Source organism: Lemur catta, chromosome 5 (genome assembly GCF_020740605.2).
Source record: "Lemur catta isolate mLemCat1 chromosome 5, mLemCat1.pri, whole genome shotgun sequence".
NCBI lineage: Eukaryota > Metazoa > Chordata > Mammalia > Primates > Lemuridae > Lemur > Lemur catta.
In genome coordinates this window covers 54,281,248-54,307,532 of record NC_059132.1, presented here as the reverse complement: position 1 = coordinate 54,307,532, position 26,285 = coordinate 54,281,248, and the positions used below count along the sequence as shown (strand labels likewise).

Sequence of the window (26,285 nt, the reverse complement as noted above, 5' to 3'; positions counted from 1 at the left end):
GACAGCCACACGCGTCCTGGAAGCAGGACTCCATGGACTCCATAGCTGATGGAAAGCAAGCTGGGAGTTGCTCCGGCGCAGTAACCACAGCCACCGGGCTGGGGCAGGGTCAGGCCACAGCGTGGGGAACAGCTGCACCCTGGGTACAGAGCTAAGGCGTGTCAGCAGAGACCGAAGTCCCAGAAGTCAGATGAAAACGGTGCTGAAAAGTAAACATGGGACTCCCCACACCAGGAAAGCAGGCTCGAGCTCCAGGTTGGCTGTCCTGGGCTCTGACAGGTACCATCAGCAGATGTGACACCATGTGCCTCCCATGCAGGGGGCCCAGCCGTCCTGTCTGAGCATTGAAAGTCTCACCTGCAGGAAACCACAGGGTGGCTGAACCCCGGTGGTCACCAGGTACACATGGGCCAAACCCACCCCGACTGTACTTTAAAGAGTGGCACGTAACATTAAAGAAACAGGTGTGACCTGTCACAGGCCAGAAGTCAGCACAGACCTCCTTCCCGCTCCCTGGCCGGCAGCTGCCCCTCCCCCGCGAACCGGGTTTGGTCTCTGTCCCTTCACACACCCGCGGGCTGCTGAGCCCAGCGACGTCAGCAGCTGGAAGTTCACACGGACTCAGACGGGCACTGGCCGGGGAGGTAAACAGACGGATCCGGTCTCCGTCCCGCCACGCCTCGCACAAAGCCTCCCCCTAATTGGTCTGGGCACAGAAGTGCTCACTGTCTTCCCAGCCTCGTGCTAACTCAAAGAAGAGACTTGGCAGAAACACAAAAATGGCAACCTGCCAATCCCATTAAATAAAAAATAGGAGAGAAGAAAAAGCACAACTGTGGTTTTAAGGGATTCCAAACATTCTCTTGCGTAACAGACACATGGAGGGCAGGCGGGCAGCCAGAACCCACCCCCGACTCAGCACCTCACCACCTTCCTCACTCGGCTGCTGGCTTCTGAGCAGGTTCAGATGAACCTAAGGCAGAACTCCCGCGGCCCCGGCGCACGCTCCACACAGAGGACAAACGCTGCCCCGCCCGGGTCCCTCCGGCACCGCAGGCTCCGGGGACCAGGTGGGCAGGGCTCCCCCGGCTCCGGCACCCCAGGGGGCGGCAGGCAGCCACCCTCACTCACCTCGATTTCAGCTGGTGCAGGCTCCTTGCTGAAACACATGTTCATGATATTTCTTGCTGTTCGATAAAAAGTCGTTAGAGAAACAGACCTTCCCTGAAAACAAAACAGAAACAAGAGTGAAGTTTAAGAACCGAAGCTGAGCCCTCCTCCAGTCAGGCCACACACCTGTCCCGGCCTCTGCCCATGGCTTCCCCAGGGCCCTGAGTTAATGACAAGCAGAGAAGGCAGAGAAATGCTCTCCTAAGGATCCGCAGTGCGGGGAAGGGGAGAAGGACGGCTCCGCCAACCGCTGCTACCAGGGGAGGCAAACTGGCTGTCACCTGCCAGACAGATGACGAGAAGACGCCAACCCGGAGGCCACAAGCAGATGCCCTTGGGGAGCACGAGAGGCCACTTCCAAGGCACCCTGTTTAGAAAGCACCTGTGCTTCAAGCAGACCCTGCGCGCAGGGAAGGACAAAGCTCTCAGCTGGTGAAGAAACTAACGGCAGCTATGACCGATGGAACTCACATCCAGGGACCCTGAGCCTGGAGGCCCCGAAAGACAGACACTGGGCAGCTTCTACACCCGAGAGTCCCACCACATGAAACTGGCCAATAAGCACCTTAGTGTGAAGGGGCAGCCTGGTCACTCACTTGCCAAAGCCACCGCTGCCCTGTTGGCACCTTTCCCATCAGTGCCCTGTCACCCTGTTCCCAATAGCATCCAGCTGCTCCGCTCGCTCTGAGAGAACAGCTGACGACACAGGCCTGGGAATCCGGAGTCGGCTCCTGCCCTCCCTCTCTCCACCGGGCGTGCTGATTCCTGGAGTCCAGAAACGCTGACTGACACCCACCTAATTCTATGGGCTGGAGATAGAATAGTGCACAAAACAGACAAAACCTCTGGTCTCGCCCAGCTTGTCCCGTCTGGAGAACACGCCCTCAGAGAAATAAAGAGGGCCGTGGGTGCAGGGAAGGCTTCCCTAATGAGCATCCCCACGAAATAACAGGGCTAGAACAGGCCCCAGACTCCTGCCACTGGACCGACAGGCCAAGCAGCTGGCACGGAGATGCTGGCGTTTGGCTTCTCTCCTGCAGCGTGAGGGACTAAACAGGGTTCCGACCACAAGAAAACATCCCCAGGCAGTTCCAATCCAAGCCTTTCCTGACATTCTGGCCAGCACAAAATAAGAAGTAACTACAAGGAGGGACCAAATTTTGCCCTGACGCGGAGTACGATGGATGGAAGTGCAGGTGACAACAGCACACAAAAGCCAACGACTGGGACCCTGGTGGCCACAGAGAGCCGCCCGCTCCCCGCAGGCTATAGCGGCTGGGGAGCATCGCCATGGCCACCTCGCCAAGCTCCTATCATTTTTACACTGAAATCTAAAAATACTCTTAGTGTTAAAGCTCTTTTAGAATTTGTCTACCAGGTTTTCTGGTCCTGACCAGAAGACCCTCCCCCCCCCAAAAAATAAAAATAAATACAAAATTTAAAAAATAAGAATATTCTTGATGGGGTATTTTAAAACAAAAAAACTCTCTTACTCACATCTAACACGTGCCCATGGAATTCACCCTTTAAAACAACAACAATGTATCATTTCATGAGTTGGCCATTCAGACACAAGATTCCTGAGTGGCTTTAACGAGGAAAGACTCTCACCAAACATTCAGGAAACTCCAGATAAAGGTGCCCAATAATGTCCCCAGAGTGCACAGTCCCTGGGCCGCCTTCTGCCTCCTAGTGACAATATTTCTGAAGTACAAGGAGGCTGCTGACCAGCGGCTGCAGGAGCAGGGGCTCCACCAGGCAGCGCCAGGCAGCGGGAATGGGGTCTCGAAGCAGAGGCGGCCAGACCCTCTCTGGGTCTAAGATCAGAAACACTCGTAGGCAAACAACGCAGCTCTTTCCAGAAAAGCAAGGGCCAAAGCCTAGGAGAGAATTCAAAGTGTAGTGGGCGCAGCTTGAGTGGGACTGCCCAGCCTGGACTTAAAGGACGACAAGTCCAGGGCACACGTCCGCCTCTTGCTCTGCGTTTCCGAAGCATATGATGCAATCAGAAGCCGCATCATCTCAACTGCAGGGGACAGGCCAGAGCCTGCAGCGAGGCAGCCGTGGACCCTGGGAGCAGGGGTTGGGCGAGGCTGTAAGACAGCCAGTTCCCACCGTGGCAGAGATGCACCCATCCAGACACTCCTACAGCTCACTGGGCTGAGACCTCATCAGAGGAGCATGGCATGGCGCCCCCCACGGCCCCCCACCAATAAATCCAGAACTGGGACCCCAGGGAACAAGACAGTGCCAGGCAACTCAGCAGAGACCTCAGCATGGAGGTCAGAGCTGGGGACTGCCAGCTGGGCCCAGCACCCTGCTGCCCACCGGCAGCCCCAAGGAGAGAGGCCCCCCATGCCTTGTTTCAGAGCCAGGCCAGACGGGAGGGCTGCCGAGGAGAGCCACCGACGCAGCCCCGCTTCTTGGAGCAGCGAGTCTTCTCAGGACGACCCGAGCTGCAATAAGACCTGGCAGAACTGGGGGAAACTGCTGCGTTTTAATCGGCCAGTCTCTCCCCGCCTCCTCCCTCCAGGGGGCCTTCTTGGTGAGACCTGCATTGACAGCTTTATCAGGGACGGCTCTGCAGGGAGGACTGGCTCTGCAGGGAGGACTGGCTCTGCAGGGAGGACCGAGCCATGCAGGGGGCTGGAATACGGAGGCTGGGAGGCAGGGAGCTGAGCGGAATGGGATAAAGTAGAGAAAACGAGCGCTCGGAGCCCATGGAGGGTCTGGTCAGGGAGACCTCCGCAAGTCGGGCAGCTCTCACGCACCAGATGAGATGGGGGCGCTCAGAGTGGCAGGCACAGAACCGTGGACCCGGGGAAACTAAACACACCTCCTAGTCTGGCACAGGGGAGCACGCGCATACACACACACACACACACACACCCACCATTTAACAAGAAGGAAACCCGAGGCCCAGCGCAGGCACACATGGACTAATGACGTTACCCTGGAGCAGGTCTGTTCCCACCTAGCTCCCTCGACGTCCCTTTCCACCATGTGGCATGTTTCGTCTACGCTATGACACGGTGAGAAGGCCTTCACCAGACGCCGACAGCTCCATATCAGACTCCCATCCTCAAACACCAGACGTCAAGACATTTCACGACGTTCGTTACAAACTGCCCGACCTGTGGTCCCCCGTTGAGGCAGCACGGAACGGACTAAGACGGTGTCCCCACCCCGCACGGTGGCCAGCCCCTCCCTCGCCCCATCAGGGCGCCGTCCCCTATCCCGCGGGCGGTGTGGGTGCTCCGCAAGCCGGCGCTGCGCGGCGTGAGGGGCAGCACGCGGGAGGCCCCTACCTTGTAGATGCACTTGTGGAAGTCGTTGAGGACGCCTTTGTCCTCCTCCTCCTCCTTGACCACTTCCTTTTCCTGAGCGAAGAGTCGCCGCCGGCCTGTCTTGAGCTGGGCCTGGCCCACCTCCTTGAGCTTGCTGCGGAAACCGTTCCTGGGGGTCACGCCGTGGATGAGCCCGTTCTTGGGCTCGAAGCGGGGCAGGGGGTGGAACCTGTGGTGGTCGTTCTCCGTGTGGCCCTCCAGCGGCCCCTTGCGCTTCTCCAGGATCTCCTTCTCCATCAGCACCTCCTTCTCCAGCCGCCGGTGCTCCTCGGGGGACAGGGAGTCGTAGGAGAGCAGGTACTGGCAGTAGGCCTCCTGCAGCTTGGCCAGCCGGTCCTGGGCCGTTTTGGGGATGCGCAGCATGTCTGCTAGTTTGTTCCATTTTTTGAGGTCAGTCACTTGCTGCATTCCGCCCATCTCGTTAATCAGCCGGAAAAAGCAGGCCAGGTCGAGCTCACAGCCTCCTGGACGGTGAGGGGGAACACAGGGCACGCCTGGTGAGTAAGGACACAGACAGGACCTTCCTCCCGGGACCTACAGCTCCCTAACACCTGCCACGTGCCAGGACTCTGCCAGGCTCCAGGCAGGCTGACAGTCACGGGGAGACAGATGTCACACAGTGACGGGTCATGACCAAGTGCTATGAAGGCGAAGCAGATCAAGGGGCTGCTGTCTTGGGGGGTGATCAGGGAAGGTGTGGGGGGAGGTGGTGTTTAAGCAGGGGCCTGGCTGGAAGGAGGAGAGCGCTGGCAGTGGGCATGTGGGGAGGAACATCCCGGGGGGCGCACACCAGTGCAGGCCGTTCTCCCACACCTGGGGGCCAGTGCAGCGAAAAGAGAAGCAGATCCCTGGCCAGGAGTTGGCAGGGCCCCCGGCGGCACCCACGCCCCAGCATCACATGGACACATGCTTGTTGCCGATTCCCACTCCCCTTCTAAACCTCCCACACACGCTCTCTCACAGGAGCAGAATTTATTATCGATCCTGCTGGATTTGCAGGGCAAAGGGCTATGTCTGTGTGAGGGCACAGCGCAGTCCACCTGTCCCTCGGCCCCGCCCCTTCCTTCACCGCCCAGCCGGGAGAAGCGTACTTCAGAGGGATGCGAGGCTAGTTTCACTGCTTCTCTTGATCAAGTCACAGAGCGGTACAAATGTACATCAAAATATTAATATCTTTAAATGCACACCCACTAACTGCATCTAGACGGGAACTGAGAAACCAACTTCCTTGGCCAATAAAGGGGAGGGAGGAATCCTCCAAAATAATTGTTAACAAAATGCTAGATGAGCAAAGTAAAAAATAAGACAATTTTGAATCTTTAGAGGGTGGGGATAGATTTACATCAAAAATCAAAGTGAAAGCAGGCGTGGCTCCGGCTGGCCTCTCTGACCCAAGACCAGTGACAGTGCATGGAGAAGGCTGGTCCTGCGGACACCTGGCATCTTGGGACCCACCAGAGGAGCCCTGGCCCCTGCAGGGGCGGGAGCACAGTGGCCCAAATTGCATTAGCTCTACCTGGTGCACAGTGGGCTGGTTTGGGTGTGGACCACGGTCAGCCTCGGACGGGAGGGGGCAAGACCCCAAGATGCCACAACTCACTGCAGGTGTCACACACTGTCAGAATCATAGGTGGGACTCAAAGTAGGGGGATTCTCTGGCAATCACGAGCTCCTCCCCCGAGGGCTGGTGGCACGCCACCTCGTCTTGCAGAGGTAAACAAAGGAATCAGTGCCCCCAACTGTATCAAAGTGGCTCAGAACATGGGTCAAACTGCAAGGGGGGAGGATCCATGCTATCTCTTTCTCTGTAAGCGGATCGTTAGAATTCACAGTCCCTGAAATCACACCGTGCCTGTGAAAAAGTTCCTCGTGGAATCCTCGGGCACTGCAATCACCCCGCTCCTTGCCCGATGCCCCTGCCCTGCAACAGCGGCCCCCCAGGCTGCACAGCCCCCTGCACAGATGCAGAAAGCGCCTCCACTGTGGGGGACTTGGGGAAACTACTTCAAAGCCATTAGGTGCCCTCCGCTGCTGGATGGCTGAGGCTCTGTGGGTACCAGGCCAGGTCAGACTCCTCAGACAGACTGTGAGAAGCCTCGGACTTGTGGGTGGGGGCAAAGAACAAACGCAAACACGACACAGGGAGGCGCCTGCTCGGCCTCTGGGGCTGGGTGAGGGGGTCAAGGTCAAAAGACAAATCTACTCTGGAAAGAAGGTCCCAGCTGTCATTACAACACCTGTGCCCCATAGCTGCACCACCCAACTAGCAGCGTAGGGGCCATGAAATATTTCCCTCTCGTCCATTGGTTTCCTACAGCCATGAGGACTCGGCGAGGTTCCCTGGCCCACCTGAGTCACTAGGTGGCCCAAGTGCTCACTAAGGGCGTGGTGGGGGGCTGGTGCACAGGTGCACATGTGCATGGCTGTTCCCTCACCTCCACCTGCCACGTGCAGCCCCCCAAGAGCAGACCACAAACCAAATCAAGTGACTCTCACCCAGGCTTTAGCCCTGGCAGGCACCTGGCTGGGAGGAATAACGAAACCTCCATCTTGCAACAAAGCCCACCCTGCTGCCAGTTCTTGACACTTAAAGGAGGACCTGCTACATGTCTCCGTGCCTTTGAAATTTGGGGATCTCCAAAATGGAGGCCAACCCTGTATCCTTCCATGGTCTAGAGCTGAGGGGGGAGGTGGGACCTGCCCCAGCTGTGCCCTGCTCTGCAGCCCTGACAGAGCCCCGTTCCTCCTCGGTCCTGCGTCCTCGCTGCCAGGACACGGAGAGTTGAGAGGGGAAGCAGAGCCACAGGAGCACCACTGACAGGCCCTGCCTGGGACCCACCCGGGGCGGCAATGATGCACGTTCACTGCAGGATTCACCGTGGCGAGTTTTGCAACTGTCCCAGCCAGAGCTGCACTTCGTCCCTTGACCTGTGGCCTCGACAAGGAACTGGCTGGACACTAGAGAAACTGAAGCTGAGGGTTATGGGCTTCATGGCACCCCGCCCCCCAAGTTTGGACGCTGAAGCCCTGACCCCCAGGACCTGGGGACGTGCATGTGTTTAGAGGCAGGGTCTCTGGAGAGGTGGCCGAGTTAAAATGAGATCATCAGGGTGGGTCTCATAAGGCATCCTTGTAAGAAGGGGAGCTCAGGACAGACACATGCAGAGGGATGACCCTGTGAAGACACAAGGAGAAGGCGGCCACACCCAAGACAAGGAGAGAGGCCTCAAGAGAACGCCCCTGCCCACACCTTGACCTCTGACTTCCAGCCTCCATCACCGTGAGGAATTTCTGTTGTTCAAGCCAAACAGTTCATGGCACTTTGTTGTGGGAGCCCCAGCAGAATCCAGGGGGCAGCAGTGTCCCTTCGCAGCCTCCCTGGACCCTGCTCTGATCCCAGCAGTGCCAGGCAGCAGGTGACGGCCAGCAGGGGCTGGAACACAGAGGAGAGCCCACCCAAGACCTAAGCCCCGAACATCAATACGCTTCCTGCTACCAACGCGCAGAGCCCGGGGAGGAGGGCTGAGGGCTGCAGGTGGCGCTGAGCAGGGAACAGCTGAGGCCGGGGAGGGGAGCTGGAGCATCCGCAAGGCAATGTGAAGACTGTGGGGGGAACCGCAGGGACCTGGTGGTGGCAGGAATCCCTCCCCCAGGGAGGCCCCCCCCAGGCCTCACCTATGAGCGGGAGCTCGTCCATGGTGATGCCCTGAGATCTGAGGTGCTTCTTGATGCAGGCCAGCCGCTGCACGTTGGGGCCCCAGCGCCGGCCCAGCTTGTGGATGTGCTGAATCTGCGTGACAAACCGCATCTCATCGTTGAGCTTGCACTCGGGTCGCCAGTCCGGAGGGGGGATCACCCTGCACATCCCGAACTTCTCCACCTGAGCGCGGACCGACTCGATATAGATGAGCGGGTCGTGGAACTCCTTGGCGGAGGGCCTGAGGACGGGGATCTCGTCCATGGCCGCCCACCCGGCCTTGCCGCCGCCCTTCTCGGCCTTGGCCGAGTCGTGCGGCTTGTGCAAGGGCTCCGGTTGCGAGGTAGAACGATTTTCACAGGAGGCGCCGTCCGCCTTGCCGTGTGCTTGTCTGCCTGGCGTGCTCTTCCCGGCCGTGGCCCGCTTCGGCCGGTTCCTCTCCAAACTGCGCTCGGGCACTTCCTTCTTCACGTGTCCGTTCAGCAGAGCTTTCTCAGCCGGGGCCTTTTTGCCGGGGCCGTCGGCAGGGCCGGCCGCTCCTTTCATTTTCTTGGGGGGCGACTGCGGCTTTTCCGCCTGGTGCGTCTCTTCCAGTCTCCTCTTGGAGTTCCGCAGCCCCTCCCGCAGCTGCCGCCCCCCCACCTCCTTAGTGCATGACTTTGGGTTCAACCGGCCACTGACCTTGAGGCCATTGACGGCGGGCCCGGTGGACTTGGACGCCCCCCCGAGGGATAGCACCTGTTTGCGGGTTTTTGCATTGCTACTTTCAGTTTTCCCTGAGATTGTGTGGTTGACGGCGGAACTGGGCTTGTGGTGATTGGGTTTGGTTTCCTTGACCAGTTCTCTCTTGGCTTTGGTGTATGTGACAGCCCCCTTAGTCACCGTGGCAGTGTACTTCACAGTTTTGGATGGTGAAGGTCTGACTTCGCGCATCTTTTTGGCACTGGTCGCACCTGCACCCAGAGATGACATTCGAGTGACTCCATTTACCTTAGACACCTGTGGGGCAGCAGAAGCAAAGGGGGGAGCAGAATTAGTACCTGCCAGGACAGCGACCAGCCCGCACGTGAGAAGGAGCCAGGAGCCCACCCACGGTGAGCAGAGGTGCGGGGATACCGGCGACAGGAAGCAAAACACACGCCCAAGAATCAAACTGTGACGTTTAGTTCCAGAAGCTTTGCACAACCACATACCTCTCTGTCTGCACAACATGCAGCCTGCCCCAGGGGCCCCTCAGTGGGGCTTCCTGGATGTGTTTTCACATTTGTTTCTGGCTCTTCCAGAAAATGCGGTGTTTCACAATGAAGCCCTCACCACATGCCTCACAATCACCTGTCTTGTGTTTTTAAGAGTTTACGACAGAGAAATCCTGCCCATTTGGGGGAAATACGGACACACACACGTACCCGTTCTGGGAAAAGACGCATCTGCTGTTCTTTGTGTGATCTACGCAGCAGCACAACCTGCCCACAGAGCTGAAAACTCTATGTGGCTAAAAAGAAAAAGAAAACAAAAGTACCATGGAAGGAAAAGCACGACAGCGCTTGTGGTTTGGCTGGAAGTCACAGGCCTGGCCCAGAGGCGTGGCTGCCACCTGTCAGCGGCCGCCCTGGGTGCCGTCCTCGTGGAGACTGAGCCCTGGGAGGGCCTCCCTGGATGGAGGATGGGTCCCCGACCTCCACGATGAAGCAAAACACGCCCACCCCTCTTCTGCACAAGCGGTTCCCATTTTCCCACCCTCAACAGACTTCCACGCGAGCTGGGCACACACAGGCAGCCTCTCTGCACTGGCTGTCACACCGCTTGGACACTGCGGTAATTCTGTGACACACAAATGTCAGAGAGAACAGATGGTGACGCTGGTGGACAGCAGAGCCATGTGACCTTCCAAACAGGAACGACAAAGGGGGCCACAACAGGGCTGCGGCGCGGCTCGCTGGTTTCCGAAGAGATGTCTTCACAACTGTGCCACGACCCAGACACGTCACTTAACCTCAAGGGCAACACCTTTCATCTCAGAGGGGAGTTTAAAGTCAGGGATTCCAGGGTTTTATAACCAATGCCATCTCAAAACGAAGCAGCCTGAAAACCACACATTCCTGAGAAACACAGAGCTGAAACAGCCCGAGAGAGGGGGCCAGGAGCGCTGACCGCACGCACTCATGGGCACCGTAATGCCCAGCGCCACCAGGAGGCTGTGTCGGCTGCCCTGACCACTAGGGGCAGGTCCAAGAGGACAGGCCCTGAGCCTTAGTAACCTCTGCACTGAGCCAGAGCCCAGCTCAGGACTAAGCACAGTTTGCTTTAATGGGGGGGGGGGGGGGGGCCTCAAACTTTCCCGCAGGCAACCAAACCAGTGGCTCTCAGAGTCCCCTGGGAGGCTGGTCACAACGGATCACTGGGCCCACCTAGATTCAGTGGTCTGGGACGGGGCCTGAGGACGTGCATTTCAAATCCGGTCCCAGGTGACGCTGTGCTGCTGGTCTGGGCGCTGCACTCTGAGAACCCCTGAGCCAAGTCTCGGTAGAAGTTTATAAAAACAGAAAAGTAAAGAAGCCACTAAGACCCATACCTCTGAATACGCTGTGTATTATGTGTGGTCCCATCAAGCCACAAGTTCTTGGCAGGACATCCTCTCTCATGGGCCAACACCAGGGCACGCGCTGGCCGCAGGCTCAGTGTTTACAGGGAGGGAAGCCCCTCCCAGGCCCTCGGGCCTGCAGGAGGGCCCAGGAACCCCACCCTGCCTCCCAACCCCCCAGCCAGCCCGTGAAGACACGGGACTGGGAGAGTCTGGAATAAACGATGGGAAACTCGGCGTGAGGGGTTGGGGGTACCTGGCAACAACAAATTAAAAACAAATTTATAAAACCAGGGGCTGAAGGCAGATACACGCATTTTCTGTGGTAAGTACCACTACTCGGGAAGAGGAGATATGGAAAAGAATACAAATACCATTCATTTTTTAATTGTTCTTTTGAATGCTTCTATTGACTAAAACCAAAATAAGACAAAACACTTAGAAAAACAAAAGCGCACAGTAAGCTCCAGCTGTGGCTAATCTTTATTTCCAACATCAAAGACTCAAGGAGGGCAGGTGCACATGGACCTCAAGTAGCCTGGGTCTCAGAAGGGCTTTCTCTCTATTCTGGGCAGCGGGAGACAACCCAATCTTCTTCCCAATCTCCTTTTAACCCGTAGGGGTACAGCCTGCCCTGACTCTACAACCGGCACACCCTTATGCAGATCTCTTGCAGACGGGGACTCACCTATCACGATGGCAAATTCCGGACGATGCCAGAATAACCAGCTCCTGCAGAGAGAGGTCCAGCCTCTTGCTGAGGTTTAGTTCAGTGCTTCTCAAACCTGGGACCCTGAGAATCCTATGGGAGCCTTTAAACTAATGCAGATTCCACAGAACCTCTCCCCTAGATTCCAATGGGTGAGGACAGAGGAGGGCAATCAGTGTCGCGAAGCCCAGATGGCTCGGTGATCGCACAAATACCGTGGGCCTGCTTTTCCCCAATGCCACTGTTCATATGTGGGGGCTTGGGAGCCAGGGTGTCTCATCTCTCGTATTCTATGTCAAATACGAGCACAAGGCCCCGTATCTATCCATTCTGGCTTCTTGGGTCACCTGGGTTAAATCTTCTGCACAGTGGAATTCTATTTAAGTATGTCACAATCGTCAATTGGCAAAACGATCATCTGGTTGCATATGTATTTCTGTAAACCTAAACACAGGATTATTGTCAAGCTATATATTCAACTAACTTGCTCTATGAGAAAAATGAGTTGCTCTGTTCATTTTCTCAGTACTGTAACAGTTATCTTCAACAGTATCCAGCCAAATATCATGCATGCACGTCCACCCGACAAGCTCCAAGACTAAATGGACCTGACCCACAACACCATGAACTTTAAAGAGAAATAAATTACTCACATTAGAAAGGGCATGGGTCATTGGCCATCTTCCCTCTCCCCACCAAGAGCCCACCCAGTGGCCGGGTTCTATGCCCATCAAGAGGCCATAAGCTAACACAGGAAGCAATCTGTCCCACAAGCTGTGTCGTGTGTCCTAAAGGTTAAGGATAAAACAGAAAAAACAACCCAGCCGGGTCCACTGCTGGTGAAAAACTTGGGACTCAGCAATCCAACACGGATACTCCGTTCCTTAGCCTGTACTAAGGACCCAATGGGTAATCGGTACCAAAGAAAACAAAAGAATGGAGGAGGGCACCATCTTACCTTGTCACTGAGGATCTCCCCCCAATCACTTCTATAGCAACTAAAACCATGCAGCCCCAGCCATGCCGGCCAGCACACTATGAAGGAGGTCTCTGGTCACCACTGTGTGTCCTGAGTCGTGTCCACATAGGAGCACAAACGAGAAGTCATCTGAACCCACAGAGGTGGCCCACAAATGTGCAACAGTTACCATATTCCAGCCAAGCAGCTCTGTATAAACTCTTCAAGTTGCTCCTGCTCTCAGCTCTAGCAGCCTACTCCCCCCGGCCCCCAACCCAGCTCTGCTGAAAGTCAGGTGCCTACAGCTTGTTCTCTGTGGCCTGTAACCACCCACCTGTCACCTGTATCTTGAGTGATCCCAGGCACACAATATTGAGGTTTAGAGCAACCAGTCCCAGTCATAAAAGCATGACTGCAATGTAACAGGCAAGGCCAAGAGCTGAGGGCATTTTCAAGTTATGTTCAACTGGACTAGTACTTACAGCGTCCCAGATCAGCAGTACTTCATTCTTCTTGCACAAGGGATATAAAGGTGAGGCATCAGGCATTCCTTCTAGACACTGTTCTTAGTAACAGAAATTCCATTTGCCAAACCGCTACCAGTCTACACTCTGATGATGCGTGCTTACTGTAAAAATATAATCCCCCTACCCTCTACTGGTGTTTCTCCACCCCACCACTGACACACACAATGCTCAAATCAGCTCAACTCAGTATGATGACAGATGAAGAGGAAAAACTCGCCTTTCCAAGGCAGAGCAGAAGATGAGAAATGACTCTATGATGTTTTTGGTTAACTAAGCAAAAACGCTGTCCTCAGTTCAACCAGACTCCACTGTGTCAAGCCCTGATTGCCCACGAGAGGGAGCCATTGAGCTGAGGCCTTTGCTAAATTTTCACAACAGAGCTGGAGCTTGAGAGACGGAGTTTCTTTAGGGGAAGTCCATCTGGACTTTAAACCTTTAGCTAAAATACGTAAGAGCCCACACGGAACAGAACTACAGCTGACATGCAGTGAAACATGCACGGGGAAGGAAACCCTGCAGAAACACGGGCCACAGAAGCAGAACAAGAAAGGAGCCCTTCAGCCAGGCCTAGGCCAACGCTGTCTAAAAGGAAAGCCCAGTTCTGGCGAGGCCCCTAGATGTATTTATAACCCCGCCGCCCACTACAGGCAGCAGCCCTGACTCAGAAATACCACACCGCCAACAAGTGCAACTCAAACTGCAAGTATAACCTAGTGAGAAGCATGATAAAACCTTAAATCTTTTTTAAAGGACTAACATGGTTTCTACTTATTTTCCCCTCTGGATAGTTAATATTTTCCAGAAGTTTAAAAGAATATTCTCAATTCTTTGGCCCCATCTGAATCTTACAAGGCCAGGACTTTTCTGCAACCCCTGTATATTTTCACATGAGAAAGTTCTTCCCCAACAGCCACTTGGCTCAGCGGATCACCCGCTGCATGTGTCTGCTAGCTGTCCCTGCGAGGTGACAATTTTCTTTTCCATGTTACAGCTCAGCCTCGGAGTAAGAAATGAGAATCACACATCAGCACACTCGGGACAGCAGCCTCCTGGTCTATATCCTGGCTTAGGGACCACACACATTTCTATACAGCAAAAACATGCTCCTGACTCTCTCAGGAAACTAGCATTTCAAAACCCTCTCTAGGGAAAAGCTCCTTTGTTTGACCATCCTAAACTTGTTCTATCTTTTACGACGTTTTAAACTGAAGTGCTATTTCAGGAGACCACAAGGAAAACATCACCCTGCCCCTTTGTTCGCCTACCACACATCCGAATTATTACCCAGGGGCAACCACAGCGCTTTGACAATTCCAGGGCTAATGCGCATCCCGGGACAGAGATGGCTCATTTGGTATAATAAATAGTAGAGAGTAGGCATCCATGGAGTGCATACTCACGTGTTCTGAGGCTAGAGCCCTGGGGCCTTTATAAAGCTTATGAACTATCATCTAGCATTATTCAAGGTATGAGGGGGGAGCTGTTTTAGGGCCCCCAGAATTCATCAGAACAAACAGGGCAAAGGCCCTTTGGCAGCACTCCCCCCCCCCCAAATGACATCCCTTCACCCTATCCATCCACATCTCATACAATCACGTTCATCCTTACCTTTTACGTTGACATAAAAAAAAAATCATATTTGAAATTAAAGATCAGAATATCCTTTGGGCCCATGTTTTTTTACACAGTTGAAAAGATGAAAGGTCAGAGTCTAATCATTTGCATCAAGCAGTCACAAAGGAATCTACAATTTGCTTTTATTGACCTATTTTCAGAGTACTTAACTAATGAGATCTGATGGTTTTAAAATTTTCCTTTCATTTCTCACAATGTCCCTGTGAGAGGAGTTGGTGTGATCGGCTCCAGAGAAACAACAGGGCTTTGGAAGGTTGAATGTAGCACCTCAAGTGTCAGTGAAGGTCAGCAACAGAGCTGCATCAGAACCAGGAGCCTGGGTCATCCCCCCTGGACTGATTTAGCCTGGATGAGGGAGGGAGGGAGGGAACAGGGGAGGGGAGGAGGGGACAAGGTGACCAGAGAGCATCCCCCTTCGACACCTGCAGGGCCCTTGGCTGAGCACATGACACCATGTGCAAGGACTCTATCCTGAACCACGGAGCACGCCAGGCTCCCACAGTTACTCAGATGATGGGGGTGTGTCCTATGAGGAGAACCTCGGGATGTCTCCTCCTTCTGGGATCCTGAACCTGAAGCCAGGGGCCAGAGCCACCCAAGGGCAGATGTATTAACAATGCTAAATGATAATTCCTAAGCTTTGTGAAGGCCCCAGAGCTAGGGGGGCAGAGCCATCCCAGAGCACGGTGGTGCTTGTGGCTCCCCCAGCTCTGTCCAACTGTGCCAATTCCTCTCATTCATTTACAAAGAAAACCTTGAACTGAATGAAGGGCAAGTGCTAAGAGTTGACCTAGGATCAACTGAGACAGGACATTCACTCCATCCAACCCCATGAGTGAAAGCGCAGGAGGAAAGGGAGTGAGCGTGTGTGTGCGCAAACCTGAGAATAAAACGCTCTCGTACACATCACATACTCAGGTGCCCCACAAGCCCTTCACTCCTGCCACACAGATGGGTTCTCAGGGCAGGAAGGAAAGATCCTGAAGAGCCCAGAAAAACTTCTAATATGGCCCAAATTATGCTCTAGTATCAGAATTTCACCACAGAGGAACTCTGAAAGAGTGTTTCATATTTTTGCCTTCTAAAAAACCAGAATACGATGTAAAGAAGATGCATTTAAAAAAAACTCAACCCTATCCTGGGGTCCTTGGAAAACAGACAGGATGCAGCAGGGCTAAAAAAGTGTAACCAACATCTGTCTGTCTCTCTCTCTGGGTCCCTTCTAATTCTGTTCGCGTTCATAAGCAAAAGCACATGTAGGAAAGTTCTGTACCAGTTTCTACTGGGCCAACAGCTTCAGGAAAGGGGCAGAGTGAGCTGTCACAGACGCAGAGCCCCAGGCAGGGCGCTCCCCTGTGCTTTGTGTCTCCTAGTGCCGAAACCCTGGGCCCAGTGCTTGAGAGGCTAGATGTGCGTGACACGTGGCCCAATTCCACGTCTTGGTTATCATCTCTAGGAAAACAGAGACCCGTCTCGGGAACAGTGGCCAACATTTAAAATAGCTAAAATCACATGCATAATCTCAAGACAACACTGCAAAGGATGAAGAGCTAGGTATCCACAGACCATGGAAATGTCAATGTGGTGATCCTGCCTTGTCCACCGCACCCCAAAGGACAGCTGAATACTATCTGGAAGGTAAACACGTGTACACGCACACACACCCCCACCTGCCTATGTGTGAATACAGTCACACCCTCAGATTCGGAGAGCAATGTCACTGACGTCATCAAGACGGGGAAAGAACACTCCCACTGAGGGTGAGGTCCAGAATTTCCACACCACAACGACCATCCTTTAGCCATTCTGGAATACCACCGGCCAGGAACTCTCTTCTGCTCCCTCCCACCTTGCTTTGAATTTATCTTGAAACATTACAATCTCCGGGCCACTCTAGGGAAGAATGGAACCCTGTATTAAAATTCCCGGTGAGGAGAGCTCATCAGTGACCCCCCGTGACTCAGTGGACTTTAAAATGGAGCAGAGGAGACAGGAGCGCGAGTGGTCAATGAATCACCACCTGCCTACGTCCCCACTGCCTACCACGCTGAGTTGTGAGACATCACAACTTGACAACAACAAAGGCCAAGCTCCGAGCATGCATTCGTAAAACCTGCCCTGCAGGGCTGCGTGAGATCTAATGTGACCCTGTGACAGGGGAGGGGCAGGGGGTGGTCTGAGTGGAGTCTGGCTGCATCTGCTGACCCGACGGCACAGGACTTGAATGCCTTCGGTAGCATAAATGCCACCCTGTCCCATGCAGACCGCTCAGCACACATTTTCTGCTCCAAAGTCCAGGTGGTGAGATGTTAACTCGTCACATCAAGAAGGACACAGAAATAAGACCAGGATCATCCACTGACAAGACTACGCTGTCTGCAGGCCTGTTCCATGGTCTATGCCATCTGCTCTCGGCCTAACCTGAGGGAAACAACAATTGTGCCCCACTACTCTAGAACTATCTGGAGCTCAGGGGAGTGGGTTGGCAGAGGGGCAGTGAAGGAAGCGAGGTCCCCTTCTTGGGGGAAGGTGAGTGGCGAAGGCAGCAGCACGCGAGACGGGCATGAATCCGCGAGTGGGTGTGACAGATCCGTGCAGCAAGTGAGGGGCCCCCAGGTGAACCTCTGTGTGAAGGTAATGTCGCCCTCTCTCCCCGCCTCACCTCTGGGCATCACCTCCTGCTTCCTGACCCTCCAAAGATGTGTCTGAACTTGGTGAAGTGGGGAGGTGGGTTCCGACCGACACCCCCGGCAGGGCTTTACCTGTTTCCGTAAGTCCTGAGCCGACCGATGCAGAGGGGGGTGGTGGTGGGTGGCAGCGAGCCCCCTGGCCGAGGAAGCCGCGGAGGGGGCTGCCGTGGGCTGGTTCGCTGAAGCCTGCTCCCGGCGGCTGTCAGCCCGGTGATCGCTGTGCTTCTCCTTCCCGGGAGTGGCCTCTTTGCTTTTGTGTTTTTGAACAGGTTCCTTCTCCCGTGTTGACCTGCTGGAACCATTAAAAACTAGAAAGGAAGAAGAAACGAAGGAGAAAGTCACACTACCTTGAGTAGATGGATCACTAGCCCATAACCTACACTTCCTGAAGTCACAAAGAACCCACCACCCCGCGTCCCACGTTCTCAAGAGAAACAGCCAGCACCCAGATGCAGACTACAGGAAGAATCCTAAACATCAAGGGACAAAATTAAATTAAAAATCCCAAACATGTCCTAAGAACTATTTGCTTTGGCTGAAACAATGGAAAATCCATTCTTAAAAAATTCTTACAAATTCCTTCAGATTGGAGGAGGGGGGAAAAAATAGAATAAAAAAAAAAGAAAGAGAGAATTCTTACCAAAAAAACCCCCGCAGCCCTCAAAATATCAACTTCATACCTTAAGAAAAAGATAGATACTATAACACAAATATTAACCGTCTCATTCCAAGAACATGACCACCTTGAATACAGACAGACGGGGGATCCGGAGTAAGAACACATATTCTCAGATTTAAAAGTGATGCGTCTCAAGGCTGGAGAGCTGCTAGCTTGCATGGGTCAGGGATGCAGCTGCTTTATCTGAGCTAGTAGTGACAGCAAAGCAGGAAGACAGGGGTGGTAGAACTTTGAGCCAGACCAGTTTCCTTTTCCTAAATTCAAGAACAGCAGTAACAGCTGATCTTCAAGTGCTTACTACTTAACGGACACCAGGGGAACTATACTAAAGCCTTGAAGTGCATTTAGCCTTTGGATCCTTGGAACAATTCTAAGGTACAGGACACTTACAGGTGGAGGAGGTGAGCGTCTCACCCAGGCCATGCCACCTGTCACTGGCACAGGAGGTCAGCCTGCCTCCCAAGCCCCCCTGAACCCTCCCCACACCCCAGATGGCTACAGGTGGGAATTTCCAGTGTGCACGGTGGACCCTACCCACTAGGGAGGAACTTTGGAAGAACAGGGGTGCCCAGATTTTACAGTAATCCCAGTGGTGCTGCTGTTGTGGATTTTCTCTTCTGCTTTTCTGCTAGGACTTGCAAACCCAGACAGGCTCCTAAGTCCAGCCCCTTCCCCGTAGGATGACATGGTCTTTCACATCTGTTTCTCGGGAACCTTCAGGCCTCCCCTCCCCTCAAACAGTCCCAGCCGAAGTTTATTTCCTCCGGGCAGGAGGAAGACACCCTGCCCGTGGGTTGCTTGAGGCAGATCAGCAAGGGGAAGCTATGGTGATCACTTTTAGGTCTCACTGGAAATTCTGGTCAGAGATCTTAAAAGGCTACTGTGTTACTTGCCCATTTGGCACCTGAGCAACTCCGGGCCACCCCCACCCCAACCTCAACTTGTAGAATTCCAGGTGGAATTCACTACCTGACAGCTGAAAGGGAAAATCCATCCTCCTTTGAGCTGCAATCTCTTCCCGCTGGCCTGAAACAGCATAAGTCAAATCTTGGTCTCTCTTCCCAGCCCTTCACACGGTTCAAAAACTCCCTGTCTCTCCTTTGTGAATATTCCACACATTTCTCGATTTGTATCTACAACCCCGGTTCTTTCAACACTCACTCTCACGTTGATTTGTAAGAGTCCTTTAAATTATATTTATAACTTAGAGGTTGCAAATATTTTCCTCTTTTGTCATTTGCTTTTTTATCTGTTATGGTGACAAATCTGTTAACAATTTTTTTATAGTTTGTTTTATGCCCAGAAAGTCCTTGTATATTTTCTTTTTTCTTCCTCGTGTTATTAAAGTATAACCGATAAATAAAAATTATAAATATTTAAGGTGTATGCCATGACCGTTTTAACATGCACACATTGTGATATGAATAAATCAAGCTAATTAACATGACCATCCCCTCATGTACTTATTTTTGTGTGGTAAGAATATTTAAGATCTACTTTCTAAGCAATTTTCAAGAATATGTTAAGCTTAACTATAGCCCACCAGGCTGCAGAAGAGATCTCCAGAACTTATTCTTCCCATCTAACAAATTTTGCACCCTTTGACCAACATTTCTCCATTCCACCCACACACATTTTCAAATAATACTCTCCTAAGTTTCCTTCTGAATTGTTTTCTGGTTAAATTGCTTAGATTTAATTCTTTCATCCACTTATTGTTTTGCATAACACAGAGGAGGTTTACGTCTTACCTATCCAGATTGAATGCGAGCCTTGACTCAAAGTTCCTTCCGGCACTAGTGATTGATACATTTTAAATACTGAACAAAGACCAGGCCACGTGAAAACACGGACTATGATCCTGTGTTGCACAAGGTTCTACTGGATACTTCCTCTTGGTTATAGAGAACATGGAGAGCATTTATTCTAAGTTTAAGTAACTACTCATTGGCAGCAACCATCAATCATACCCAAGCTGGCAGTATCTGTGCTAGCTTTCAAGACAAATTAAAAGCAACATCCGTAAGTCATACTTCAATGTGATTAAAAATCAAGCCAAAGAACATGAATCCAGGCAATTCTTGACCATTCACCAATTTTCTAAGGCAGTGAACACAACTCCTTTATTAAAACACAGCACAGGAAGTAGTTTGTTTTCTTAAATCTCTAATATTCCATACTTTTCTCTGCTTTTGGCTGCCACTAAGGTATGTCTCATGGTACAGCCTGTTATTAAGAAATACCAGTTCTGTAATTACTTCTTTCTATTCAGTTAAAAAAAATATATTACTTTATGGGTTTCCCTCCTTTATAACAGGATATTTGCAACTCAGTTTCCAGCCCCGCTGTTCAAAACAGGGCAAGTTTATTTATTGCTCAGTTTTCTCGTCTATGACTGGGGACAACAGAAGCGTCTGTAGGTAGAACGTCTAGCACAATGTTTGGGGTTCAGGAAGCCGATATTTGGGAGGCATTACATTACTGCCATAAAAGGGCCATCTCGGGTGACTATATAATCTGACTGTGGCCAGACCTGCCCTTCCCTCCCCTCCCCCCCCCTGCAGGTAGAGTATAGAGAAGGGCTTCAAATACAGCCAAACAGCAGCCCTAAGCAAGACCCATCACAACCTAACCCTCGGGGTTATTAACTCTGCCATGCTGCCCTTGCCTGTCACACACCCCACTCGACGGCCAGCTCCTAAGTGGGAGTGTGTAGAGAAAGCCCAGCAGAGCCAGGTGCCTCCTAGTGCTTCCCGGTGTTGTTTTCATTCATAGGGAAAAGAGAAGTCGCTAATCAGCTGCCCAAACATGAAGAAATACAACGCTGAAAACACATCCACATTTTCTATTAATACCAGCATGATGAACGATGTGGTCAGATCAGCAGCTCTCAAAGTAGGTAGGTCTACACGCCCTTCCAGGATCTGGAAACCCTTTCAGGAGATCTGCTAAGGTCAAAGTATTAGTATTTTCCTAATACATAAGACATTATTTGCTTTTTCACTGGGTTGATATTTGCACTGATGGTACAAAACAAAGGTAGGTCAACCATCAGGGAAATGCAAATCATAACCATGATGAGATACCACTTCACGCCCACTAGGATGGCTATCATCCAAAAGACGGATGACGATGACTACTGGCAAGAATGTGGAGAAACTGTCACCCTCATACACTGCGGGCAGGAATGTAAACTGGCACACCCACTTTGGAAAACAGGCTGGTATTTCCTCAAAAGGTGACACATGAATTCTTCTGTGACCTACCAATTATATTCCCAGAAATGTACACAAGAGAAATTTTAAAAACATATATCCACATAAAAACCTGTACACAAATGCTCATAACAGAATTATTACTAATAGTTAAAAATTGGGGGGAAAAAAAAACAGATCAACTGTTATTTTGATAAACAAACAGGCATATTCACACAATGGAATATTTCAACCAAGTATTGATATAAGCTACAATACATTGAATGGATAAACTCTAAGCTATAAGAATTACATCCCAATTTTTTTTAATGTGGGCAAAATTACTGGTGTCTTAGTAAAAATAAAGGCAGTGGCATAAAGTTATAATATACTAGTACTCACTTTATTCTTCGTCACCAGACCTTAGCAAGTCTTAAAAAAAAAAAAAAGGCCAATTTCATTTAAGAATGACCTTGATAAAGTAGTACAAATTGTTAATATTATGCTATCTTAGCCCCCTGAGCACACAAACTTTGTGTGACAAAATGGGAATTACACATAAAACACTTCTCCTATATATTGAAGTATGATGATGGTCTCTCTAAGAAAAAGCACTTGTGTGATTGTGTAAGTTGCAAGCCAGCTCCCTTTTTCAAAGAATGCCATTTTTATTTGAAAAAGGATTGACACATTAGCGTTGTGAAGACTTAAGTTATTTGGTAGCCATTTTTTCCAGAAATGAATCAAGTTAGCTTGTCTTTTTAGGCAAGTATCCAATAGTTTTTGCTGCTGCTAACCAGAATTCATGCTTTAAGGCAAAAACTAGAATTTTGGAAAACCGGAATCTGCCATCCCAAGTCTGACAATGACAAGCCTCTCAATACTTGAAGACTTTGCTGATGAGATCAGTGGAGATGAGATTCTTGGCATCAGACAATGAAAAGTGTTAACAAGAAGAGGTACATGACTCAGCAAACCATTGCTTTCAAATGGCCAGTACTGGATGCCACAAAATTACATATGGTTTTACCCATTCAAAGTGAGAGACAAACCAATGGATATTAACGTATTAATAACAGAGTACGAAAAGTTCCCTGATTCCATGCAAGAGATGGAAGAAAAGGAAAAAAAAAAAAAAAAGAGGAAAAATAAATAAGGAAAAAAAAGTTTACTGATACAGTTGAGGTTCCCACAGCAAGTGACCTTTAAGAAAGTAGCACCTGTAGAGTCTGGTTGCTGTATCAAAGAATGAAATCATCTACAAAGGCTCTTCTCTTTTCAAAGAACGTATTTGTATGAGACTAATTTTCCTCATGCATGTCAACCAAACTATATATTGCAAGAGACTGAAGGCAGGAGCAGCCATGAGAATTTGGCCCTCTTTTACTAAGCAAGACATTGAGGAGATCTGCAAAAATGTAATATAATGTAACTCTTAATAATTTTTCAGTTTCAGATTTTTTTTCCTGTTTTTAATTAAGACAGAGTCTCTCTCTGACCCCTGGACAGAGTGCCATGGGATCAGCCTAGCTCACGGCAACCTCAGACTCCTGGGCTCAAGCGATCCTCTTGCCTCAGCCACCAGAGTAGCTGGGACTACAGGCATGCGCCACCATGCCTGGCTAATTTGTTCTATTTTTAGTAGAGATGGAGTCTCATTCTTGCTCAGGCTGATCTCAAACTTCTGAACTTAAGCAATCCTTCCTCCTCTGCCTCCCAGAGTGCTAGGATTATAGGCAAGAGCCACCGCACCTGGCCATGGTTATTTTTTATAAAAATGCTATTGTGTTTAACACATAGCTGGTTTGTGCCATTTTTAAGGAATATTTTTAAATTTCTTCAGTTTTAATTCTAATATGATAGATATTAATAAATATAATCCACATGAATAAAAGCCTTTTGGGTGTCCTTCAATAACTTAAGAGTAGAAAAGGGTCCCAGTGATACTGGAGGAATGCTTGGGACCAAGAGTTCAAGACCAGACTGGGCAACACAACAAGACCCCATCTCTTAATAACAAAAAAATTAGCTGTATATGGTGATGAGCACCTATAGCCCTAGCTATTCAGGAGGTAGAGGGAGGAGGATTGCTTGAGCCCAGGAGTTCGAGGCTACAGTGAGCTATGATCACAGTCTAGCCTGGGCAACAGAGCGAAACCCCGTCTCTATTTAAAAAAAAAAAAAAAAAAAAAAAAGTCTTGAATCTAAACACTCCTGAAATCTTGGGGCTGGAACCATCTTTTCCATGATTAACTATACCATAGTTTCAAGAAACTTTACGTGTAGCATGAAACCAATAGAAATCACATGTTCACGGTTCTACTTCACCCCTCAGCTGTGAGGCAAGGCCAGTTGCTAAACTGGGACTTCCCAGAAATTTTTTAAGAGTGGCATTGTAGTTACTCAGCAATATCTTTCTGATCTGGAAAAACCAGATCTTTCATCAGCATTCTGTATCTGAAATGGGATGCACAACTCTTTGGTATTATTTTAATGCCACCCAACCTACTCCCCTGGAAAGCAAAGCCCTACAAGTCAAAGAGGAAGTGTGAGGTACTAGAGATTATAGGAAACAGGAACCCAAGGGGAGAAGGAGGCAGGTGGCATTAACATAACGAGCCCAACTGGCTGCACAATCCTCTCAAAGAATATTTTAATATCCACAAAGAAGAAGAGTTTTCAAATATACAAAAATTTAAAACTGAATCAAATTAACTTTGATTTGCAAACAAAGAGATGGTTTTCAAATGAAGCCACTTTCTGTTACTATCTTGCTATTTTACAGCAGCAATATACCAAATGGCAAACATAGCCAAAAAGTCAAATCATGTGTTAAATGGGAAGAAAGGGGGGAGGAGGAAGACTGGGCAAAGACGATGGAGCCAAAGACAAGGTATATTTTGTACTCAACAGCTCATTAATTTTAAGTGTCGTGGGAACCTGGCAGTTTTACCCCTCCAAGTAATTATCTTTTGTCTTAATTTGTAAGGTTGGAGAAAGGGAGAGAAGGGGGAAGGAAAAAAAAAATTCACTCTCACAGGGAAAGACTAAACCCTGTGAACATAAGAGACAGAAAGACAGGGAAAGTTCGATGTATAGAGTCCTCTGCACACTGTCCCCAATTAAAAGGAATAATTGGACTAGTTTCTTTAAGGAGAGGAAAAAAAGCATTCATTACTGCGAACCACATTAGGAAACTGTATTGTACCCAGATACAAATAGCTTTACGTTAATGAACAGAGACAAATATATTGATTTGTATACACATACTCTGAAAGTTAAATAGCCTATAGACAAGTGTTTCCACACCATGCAAAGCACAATCTTTAAAACTAAAGGCTGGTATTTTGATTTAGGGTCACTTCATTCCTGAGAAGTTAAGATTTGCTCCCAATGAGAGATGAAAAAAATATGGACAAGTTACTTTACAAATGTCTTTAACAATAGTCTGGCCACAGCTTGTAAGGTGGAGAGCTATACTTTCTAAGGGGAAATTCACCGCTACAGTTTCAGGGAACTTGTCCTAAACAATGTTTCCCAAAACCTCGGCTCACATATTTAGATCCTGACAAGCTTCCTGGGTGAGACTCTTAAGGCAGCCTATGAAAAAGCCCATCATGAGGTTTTCAAAGCCCTCACTACCTACATGGACTCTTGATTTTGACTTCCAGTTCCCCAAACACATCAGTGCCTCAATTCCTTCAACCACAAACCAGCTAGGTGGCCTCCCCTTATCTGCCCTCCAAGACTCGCTCAAGTATTTTAAATAAAGTGTATAAAATGCTTTGTGTTCTTCAGAGAAAGGAGTTATGCAACTATAAGAAGGGCAATCTGTTTGAAAGCTCTTGCTACAATGGCAAAGAAAAGATGCGCATTTAAGAAAAATAATTATTTTTACAGAGAGCTGACAAAGCCAGCCATCCATTTCTGTCTCTAAGCCCCTCCCAGAACCAGATGCCCCTATCTTGCTAATTACTCATGCTAATAATGAAGGCTCCTCAATTCAAAAGCCAGGAGGGAATCCTGATGTTTTTTATTAGGTGAGTGGGAAAGAAGAGTCCGTACTTGGCGTCTGACAAAAGTTATATGCTATCCTGGGATTACTCAGTGTCTGACCTGAAATAATACAGCTCTGAAGTCCTGGCCTCCTTGACAGAGAGATATGGACAGAGCCACCACGGAGAGCCAGGCTGAAAGGTCTGCTAGCAGGGAAACGAAGGGCAAGAAAGAAATTGAACAGAAGACCCTGACGACTGGACCGAACTAACCCCTGAATTAAAAGACCTTCTTCCTGTCCTCACGCCCAAACAAATGTAAGGGGCAAAGAATGAATCACCGTAAATAAAGAAGAAATGTGTTGAGAAAGGAAAAAAGATCCACAGCAAGTTTCTGATCGCAAGCCAGATATTTAAATGCAAGCTTCATGTCATTACAAGGCATCCTGACTCAGGCAAGACACAGACTCCATCAATTGGCTGGCATTAAATCCTTGTTACTGTACAAAAGCCACACTTGCTCCCTGGAGCCAGTTCAACTTTGAGTCACTATTGTCTGAAAACAATGGCATGGCTCCCAACCTGTGCCAACAGTTCAAAAGGATTTTAATGCAGCATGTGTGAATGCTGTAACCCAGTTTGCCCTGGGCCAAAACAGCTCCACTAACTTAGCTACAGCACCTACAGCATCCACGTGTGAGACTAGGGAAAGCTGCAAGAACATAGCTCAGGTGAGCAAAAGCCCTATTATAATCTAGCAGTCAGCAAGCAGCTCACTCACACTGGGAGGAAACATCAAGCCAGAATGCCAGAGATGAAACCTACAGCATCCTCTGTGCACCCCAACTCCAGCAACATAAACAAATTCTACTGGTCTACAGGAGGTCTGCAAAAACCTTCTGCAACTTTTACAAGATGAAATCTCTCTTGCTTTGATTACAATTATCATAGAAAAGAAACTTGTAAAAAGAATTTAAAGCCAATTGCATTTTCTTATTTTTCTATAGAAGAACATAAATACTGTAAGTCATAGAGTATTTCCCACCAATCACAATCTGGTTGTCACTGTCCCCAGATCTAAAAATACATCATGTGCACTGATA

The 26,285-nt window shown here is 50.2% G+C and overlaps 1 protein-coding gene and 1 non-coding gene across 3 annotated transcripts in view; one reads left to right on the top strand and one right to left on the bottom strand.

The window, feature by feature from the left end:
- JARID2 (jumonji and AT-rich interaction domain containing 2) overlaps positions 1 to 26,285 on the bottom strand; it is a 243,775-nt gene that overhangs the window by 16,972 nt on the left and 200,518 nt on the right. For both annotated transcript variants that reach the window (XM_045551826.1, XM_045551827.1), the window contains 4 exons: positions 17,387 to 17,622; positions 8,193 to 9,213; positions 4,479 to 4,981; positions 1,132 to 1,224 (listed from right to left, as the gene is read on the bottom strand). In XM_045551826.1, the coding sequence (XP_045407782.1) occupies positions 1,132 to 1,224; positions 4,479 to 4,981; positions 8,193 to 9,213; positions 17,387 to 17,622 (1,853 nt within the window). The remainder of the gene's footprint in view (positions 1 to 1,131; positions 1,225 to 4,478; positions 4,982 to 8,192; positions 9,214 to 17,386; positions 17,623 to 26,285) is intronic.
- On the top strand, positions 2,515 to 2,576 carry LOC123639036. The gene has a single exon (XR_006735606.1). It is a non-coding gene; the product is annotated as a U7 small nuclear RNA (small nuclear RNA).